The sequence below is a fragment of the Bos indicus x Bos taurus genome, chromosome 5 (genome assembly GCF_003369695.1).
Source record: "Bos indicus x Bos taurus breed Angus x Brahman F1 hybrid chromosome 5, Bos_hybrid_MaternalHap_v2.0, whole genome shotgun sequence".
In the NCBI taxonomy this organism is placed as follows: domain Eukaryota; kingdom Metazoa; phylum Chordata; class Mammalia; order Artiodactyla; family Bovidae; genus Bos; species Bos indicus x Bos taurus.
Window position 1 is genome coordinate 63332425 of NC_040080.1, and position 7976 is coordinate 63340400.

Genomic DNA, 7976 nt, shown 5'->3' on the forward strand with positions numbered 1-7976 from the left:
GTGTCCACCATATTAGACAGCACAGATAGAGAATATTTCTATCTTCCCTCAAGTTTCTGTTGGGTAGCAGTGGTCTGAAAATTGTGGAAGAATTCATAAAACCCCTAAGACTGCATTTTAATATATCCCTCGGTTCCTCTTCCCTACCTTAATCAGACAGATCATCCTGGTCCCAACTATCTGAAATTTCAACAAGGACTGGTAAGATTTATGTCACCTCTGATTTTCAATGTGTGGATTAGCACATTGATGAAAGACTTGCCGGCCTGGCAGCATTCTTGCTCCTGGGGCCACCTGATCGTTGGGAAATCTCAATTTATTGCAATACCCAGAGTCTGAAGTAATAAAGCAAACATGTATATGTCTTACGGAGTCATATGATTTTATGATGAAAGGAAAAACTTTTTGTTTGTTTAAGGTAAGAGGATTCTCTTTACTTAGCACGAATACTGATAGACTGACATAATCATAGTTGACTCATTCCATTCCATACCTGAGGATTAGGATAAGGGAGTCAGTGACAATTTTAAATTCAGTTTAATTCCTTCTGTGCATAACCTCTGTATTTATGTAAAGCATAAGGTTACTAGGAAAAGTATCTAAGTCATGGCCCATGAATAAGGCCCCAAATGAGTAGGAGTTGAGATCACTTCTTCAAGAGTCTTGTCCTCTGAGGCCTTAATTGTCGTTTGTCACTTCTGGGTGATTCACATCTGTGCTGCCTCCCAAGCCCTCCTCCCTAGTCTCTAATAGAGGGGTATTTGTCTCTTTTTCATAGTAATACTAGATCAGCTACTGAATCCCAGATTTCACTGCAGATTTAAGCACAGAGCTCACCAATAGCCCCTAGTCCCCCAACAACCTGGGCATGATCTATGGCCCCAGGTCTATGGCCCCATCTCAGCCTCACTCTTCGGGTCTGTTGTAGTTCTGAGCAGCAGAGTACAAAGCTATGTTTGACTTTGTAGATTCCCACTCCTGGTGACAGCTGGAGTACATTGTACATATGCTGCTCTTGCTCTTATTAACTTTCTAGAGTAGAGAAGGCACATCTTTCTCTCCTGGATAAGGCTGAACCCTGCCTAACAACTGCAGTACAGAGACCAGAGCACTCCCTGGGAGGCCTCTCCCTGAGCTACTGTCCATCTGGCACCTTGTTTTTGGTTGGAAAAAAACTTACTTGGCTTTCATGTCATCCAGGTTATAAAGGTGAAACTGCAGGGGCTAGGGATCAGCCTGGTGATCAGCTTGCTCCAAGGACATTCTTGGCAGAGGACAAAAGGGGTAAGGTCAGGCAGGGACTTTGGGAGTAGAGCCTGGCAGAGCTAGGAGTCTCCAGAGGGTGGCTGGATCCCCAGAGATGAGGAAAAAGATACCAGGGTCTTTTCTGGGCTCTACATGAAGTGAGAACCACAGGGTAGAGCAGGAGGCACTCAAGGAGCAGGTCACGATGGGTCTCAGTGGTGCTTAGCCAGATCAGACCACACTAGAGTGGAAGACAGCATTCACACTGTTTCCTCTAGGCTGTGGTCCGAAGGAGCCCAGGGTTCAGTTGGAAGACATCTTGCCCATCAATTCACAGCCTCCCTTCCTTTTCAGTTTGGGGCCAGGGAGTAGAGAATGGGACTCAGTTGCTCTTTTTGGTCTCCCCATCCAGATTACCAGGGGCTTTTTCTGCTTTATGTGGGCTCATTCCATAAAGGTATAGGGCCCCAAACTACCGCACAATCCAGTCACCAAGAAGTGAAACCACTCTGGTAGGTCTAAACTCACTCTGCCCAGTTCTCCATCCCATGAGGAGGAAAGTTGGTTGCTTTTCCCAACAATCAGCAAGGGACATGCCCTCTACAAATATTTGCCCATTTGTATTGACTGCTCAAACCTTGTCCCTCTGTTACATACTCAGTCTCAAAATGCATTGGCACTTCCTGTGGGTCCTGCCACATTCTACCTCCAGCTCACAAAAGAAGCTATGGAAGGAATTCCCTGGTGGTCCAGTGGTTAAGTCAGGAAAACAAGATCCCGTGTGATGCAACACCAAAAAAAAAAAAAAAAAAGCTGTGGAGACACAGAGTTAAAAGAGATCAAATAACTGTGATTCTGATCTAGAAGCAACATTTAATTTCGCTCTTCAGTTTAAAAATGAACACAAACAAGTTACAGCATCCAGTTGGGAATTAGAAAGTAAAGGGTAGATAAATGGGGAAAGATTACAATATCCTTCATGTCTAGTACGTAATACATCCCCAGTACCTGACAAAGAGTAATTGGGGGAAAAAATAGAGACTAGGACTTATTAAGAGAGGGGGCAAAACTGACTCTGGTCACATGGCTTTTAGCATTGGGATCACACGAATAGATGCTTCTGCCCTAAGCTGTCTCAACATTTCTAACTACCTGTTGTGCCCAGTCCTCGTACATGATCCTATCAGAGACATTTGAGAAAGGAAATAGGGTGCCTTGGAGGCCTTCCTTATCCGAAAATATTCTGGACTTGCGTCTTTATGAATTCCACTACAATGTGCATCAGAATGGTCATGGAACGCTTGATAAAGTACAGCTGATCTTGCATAGGCATTGTGAAGTCTTTCATCTCAGGGCTCTTCACTAGCTGGTTGCTTACTGCTTGCAAATACTCCCAGGACTCATCCGTGCATTTCTGGGTGACGTCAGTGGCAGCAGCCTTAAACTCTTTTACCAGCTCAGTGTTAGGGAGCTTCTCAGCAAATTCAGCTATCATTTTTGCTGTCTCATAGAGCACCCACCTATCTTCCTGCCTACATGCCTCCGGAAGGGTAACTGAGCGCTGCGCCCGCCTAAGCTCCCCTGGAGATCTGCCCAGATCCTTCAGAATGACCTTAACTTGGCCAGTCCCTTCTCCTTCATTGTGCTTTTTGCTCTCACGGATGAGGGTTTCAGTGGTGTCCTTTCCTCCTATCTTAACAAGCTGGAGCTGCAGAATGTGAGCCTCAGTTGTGCAACCAATCTCTTCCAAGACCACCTCCAGAGCTAAGTTGGATAGGTACTCAGGCAGAGGGGCTAAGGAGGGGGCCACATGCAAGAGATCTTGGCAAGTTTTAGGGTCTGGTAGAAGGATCTGGTTGGAGAGCAGGTTCAAAGGATGCCCAATTTCTGAGATAGATGGCTGGAAGGTCAGGACCCCTTCCTGGGCATTTCTTGGGAAGGCAGCCACTGGGGACATCAAGACACAGCAAAGGAGCAGCACAGCCCGCATCATGGTGGGACAGCAGAACAGCCCTGCTGGAAAGAAGCAGTGCTCAGACTGGAAAGTGGGCAAAGGCTTGGGATGAAGAGACTCCAGGACTGGTCAGACATCGGAAGTGTCTCAGCCCTTGGAAACTTCAGTCACCCTGGACGTCAGAACTTATGGGCTGTAGGAAATACTTACCTGCTCTTGGAAAAAAAAGAAGCCAGAGGAATGAGATGATCTGAACACGTCCTTTGCCTCCGTGCCTCTCTTGATCTGAATGACCGCTTTCTAGATCTGACCTCTTTATCTCAGTGAAAACAGTTGACCCCTCTGAAAACCTCAGTTGACCTCACAGAAAACAGTGAAGGACACAACCTTCACAAATATTTATCTGCCTCTTCTTAGTTCAGGCTTTGCCCTTACCTTTGCCCCGAAGTTGAAATCAGGTTTCTCCCTCTGTGAATACTGCCCCATCTCCCTCTCACCTTAGGACTTCTCTAGACCCAAACTTAGATCAGGAAAATTTCCTCTGTGTCTTCTGGGGAAGAGGGAGGTGAAAGGCAGCAATGCCAGTGATTTCTGGATAGGAGACACCAAAATAGTTCTTTTATTTTTTATTTTCTATTTGAAGTATAGTTGATTTACAATGTTGTGTTAGTTTCAGGTGTATAGCAAAGTGATTCAGATATATATATCTGAATTATACATATATTTTTCAGATTCCTTTCCATTATGGATTATTACAAGATATTGAATACAGTTCTCTCTGCTATACAGTAGGTACTTGTTTATCTATTTTAACATAGAGTAGCGTGTATCTGTTAATCCTAAACTCCTAATTTATCCACTCCTACCTTACAGTTTCCCTTTTGGTAACTGTAAGTTTGCCCCAAAATACTTCTTATTCAATGGACTTAATAGGTAGAGAAATAGAACAATAGAATCCACCAGCAAGTCAGACCAAATAAGAGCAACTTCTTAGTTTTTACATTAATTCCAGTGTAGTTCCTTAATTAAACGTGTGTTACCTTAATATCCCTTTCTAAGTCAATATAAAAATATAAGCAATTGGGCTTCATTTCTCATCCAGGGGTCTAGGAGAGAAACTGCAGTCTGAACAATAAGGAATGATGGCATATGGTGCCTCCTAAAACTGGTACAAAGCCCACGTGTGATCATGGCATCAAGGTTTCTCTCTGGTTCCATAACCCACCATGGCACACAGCTAAAGGGAACCGATCAATGAAGGGATCCCAGGTCCCCCCTCCTATCTTATTTACTCCTCTCAGTCCCAGGAGGGCCCCCTAATAAGTGAGAAGAAATCAATCCTAGAATAAGAGAAGTCGGGGAGCTACAGGGACACATTCCTAAAACTGGGAGAACCAGATGTAGAGATATCCAACACTGTTGCCTGAAATTCTTGGACCCTAAGTCCACAGGGAACCTCAAGAATCTACTTCTTCTGTACAGCTGTTAGATCTTTGGATCCTGCCAAATTCTCCCATTTCTGGCTTGAGTTCCCCATCTGTGACTGGACCTCCAGTACTACAATCAGGTCATCCTCAATATGACAATTACTGTTCCTTGAAATTGCTTGCCTTTCCAACTCTGGTGTCTTGGGAATGACAGGGGAGACAGAATGTGTAAATGTGTAGGGGATGGAGAGTGGTGGTTCATTTGTCTCCAGGACTGAGGAGAGCAATGATAGAGGAAGACAAAGTCTGGTCCCTCCAATCAGACTCCCTACCTATGCTCCTGTCCTCATCTGCTACCTGTTCCTCATCAGTTCCCATTAGCTATCACTCCTTGAGTGATGGGTTTTTTTGTTGTTTTAATTAAGTTTATTTTGGGGAATTCTCTGGCTGTCCAGTGGTTAGAACTCCAGACTTCCACTGAAGAGAGCACGGGTTCAATCCCTAGTTGGGGAACTAAGATCCTGCACATCACATAACGTGGTCAGTAAAATAAAATAAAATGGCTCAAGAAATTGAGTAAAAAAAAGTTTATTTTAGTAGAAAAATTGAGCAAGAACTACAGAATTTCCAAATATTCCCTCTTCCCCAGCCCCCAAGTTTCCCTATTTTTAACATCTTCTACTGGTATGGTACCTTAGCTACATTTGATAGTTATATTATTTAAAACGTTATGTATTATTACCTACGTCCATAGTTTACATTATGGTTCAGTTCTTTGCATTTGCACAGTTCTATCATACCAAATGTATGTCATAAAACTTTACAGTATCATACAGAATACTTACACTGTCCTAAAAATCTTGGGTGCTGTTTTCAGTTGCCAATCCCTATCACACTGGTCTCCCATCAGAGTAACTTCACCAGCCCCCTAGACCAGCATGGCTGGGACCTAAGTAATCAGTAGCGGTCTTGCTATTATCCCTTGGGGACCCCGGACCTGCTCTCTTTTTGCTGGCTAACAGGAAGGCCCTAGGGCCTTGCCCTAAAGAGACTTCGGGTTCCACACTGGCTGAAGCTTTCTTCCTCCTCTGGGTGACTCAAAGAAGCATCTAAAATACTCAGGGTTCAGCATATGTGGACTCCACAGGAAGTTTTCCTATAGGGTCAGAGAAGTTGAAAATGCAGTAGAGTGAAAGAACCAGCTTGTTCTTTCTAGATCACCAGATTGTTAGTATTAAGGACTATTTTATGCTTAATTCTGCATGGGTGAAGATCAGTAAGCATGGTGACTCATATGTGAAGTGAAAGTCACTCAGTCGTGTCCAACTTTTTGCCACCCTATGGACTATACAGACCATGCAATTCTCCAGGCCAGAATACTGGAGTGGGTAGCCTTTCCCTTCTCCAGATCTTCCCAACCCAAGGATCGAACCCAGGTCTCCTGTATTGCAGGTGGATTCTTTACCAGCTGAGCCACAAGGGAAGCTCATTGTTTACCTAAGTGAAAGTGAAGTCGCTCAGTCGTGTCCAATTCTTTGCGACCCTATGGACACTAGGCTCCTCTGTCCATGGGATTTTCTAGGCAAGAGTACTGGAGTGGGTTGCCATTTCCTTCTCCAGGGAATCTTCCCAACCCAGGGATCAAACCCAGGACTCCTGCATTGTAGACAGACGCTTTACCGTCTGAGCCACCAGGGAATTGTTTACCTAGGCCTCTCCCTAATCTGAATAGTTATTTCCTGAATCTCACTTCTACTCTACCTCAGCTGGAAACAGAAGAGGCCCAGAAAGCTAATGGCTTCCAAGAAAAGGGAAGGACATGACATTTGCAACGTTTACTCATCTTTCTTGCCCAGACTGTCTTACCCTATGCCCCATGCCGACAGACTGACTTTTCCTCCCTTTGTGTCTCCTGCTTCCTCCTGAGGCCTTTTTTTTTGTTTGTTTGGCTGTGTAGGGTCTTAGTTGCAGCATGTGAGATCTTTTGTTGTGGTGCACGAATCCTCCAGTTGTGCTCAGGCTTAGTTGCTCAGTGGCCTGAGGGATCTTAGTTCTCTGACCAGGGATTGAACCTGTGTTCCCCAAGTTTCAAGGTGGATTCTTTTTTTTTTTTTTTTTCTAATTTTATTTTTAAACTTTACATAATTGTATTAGTTTTGCCAAATATCAAAATGAATCCGCCACAGGTATACATGTGTTCCCCATCCCGAACCCTCCTCCCTCCTCCTTCCCCACACCATCCCTCTGGGCCGTCCCACTGCACCAGCCCCAAGCATCCAGCATCGTGCATCGAACCTGGACTGGCAACTCATTTCCTACATGATATTTTACATGTTTCATTGCCATTCTCCCAAATCTTCCCACCCTCTCCCTCTCCCACAGAGTCCATAAGACTGTTCTATACATCAGTGTCTCTTTTGCTGTCTTGTATACAGAGTTATTGTTACCATCTTTCTAAATTCCATATATATGCGTTAGTACACTGTATTTATGTTTTTCCTTCTGGCTTACTTCACTCTGTATAATAGGCTCCAGTTTCATCCACCTCATTAGAACTGATTCAAATGTATTCTTTTTAATGGCTGAATAATACTCCATTGTGTATATGTACCACAGCTTTCTTATCCATTCATCTGCTGATGGACATCTAGGTTGCTTCCATGTCTTGGCTATTATAAACAGTGCTGTGATAAACATTGGGGTACACGTGTCTCTTTCCCTTCTGGTTTCCTCGGTGTGTATGCCCAGCAGTGGGATTGCTGGATCATAAGGCAGTTCTATTTCCAGTTTTTCAAGGAATCTCCACACTGTTCTCCATAGTGGCTGTACTAGTTTGCATTCCCACCAACAGTGTAAGAGGGTTCCCTTTTCTCCACACCCTCTCCAGCATTTATTATTTGTAGACTTTTGGATCGCAGCCATTCTGACTGGTGTGAAATGGTACCTCATAGTGGTTTTGATTTGCATTTCTCTGATGAGTGATGTTGAGCATCTTTTCATGTGTTTGTTAGCCATCTGTATGTCTTCTTTGGAGAAATGTCTATTTAGTTCTTTGGCCCATTTTTTGATTGGGTCGTTTATTTTTCTGGAGTTGAGCTGTAGGAGTTGCTTGTATATTTTTGAGATTAGTTGTTTGTCGGTTGCTTCATTTGCTATTATTTTCTCCCATTCTGAAGGCTGTCTTTTCACCTTGCTAATAGTTTCCTTTGATGTGCAGAAACTTTTAAGGTTAATTAGGTCCCATTTGTTTATTTTTGCTTTTATTTCCAATATTCTGGGAGGTGGGTCATAGAGGATCCTGCTGTGATGTATGTCGGAGAGTGTTTTGCCTATGTTCTCCTCTAGGAGTT

The 7976-nt window shown here is 43.9% G+C and overlaps 1 protein-coding gene across 2 annotated transcripts; it reads right to left on the reverse strand.

Annotated features, from left to right (window-relative positions):
* Nucleotides 1–2093: 2093 nt before the first annotated feature.
* LOC113892834 (apolipoprotein F-like) lies at nucleotides 2094–3501 on the reverse strand. Of its 2 annotated transcripts, none has more exons than XM_027542230.1 (2): nucleotides 3410–3501; nucleotides 2094–3258 (listed from the first exon to the last, which is right to left on the reverse strand). In XM_027542230.1, the coding sequence occupies exon 2, from the start codon at nucleotides 3236–3238 to the stop codon at nucleotides 2474–2476; it is 765 nt and encodes a 254-aa protein (XP_027398031.1). In that variant the 5' UTR covers nucleotides 3239–3258; nucleotides 3410–3501; the 3' UTR covers nucleotides 2094–2473. The 2 variants fall into 2 exon arrangements, with proteins under 2 accessions (XP_027398031.1, XP_027398030.1); XM_027542229.1 differs by having other exon boundaries at nucleotides 2094–3261; nucleotides 3410–3496.
* Nucleotides 3502–7976: the final 4475 nt, after the last annotated feature.

Excerpts from the sequence above, each read along its gene's own strand:
- LOC113892834 (XM_027542230.1), bottom strand. The coding sequence starts at position 3,238 with ATGATGCGGGCTGTGCTGCTCCTTTGCTGTGTCTTGATGTCCCCAGTG.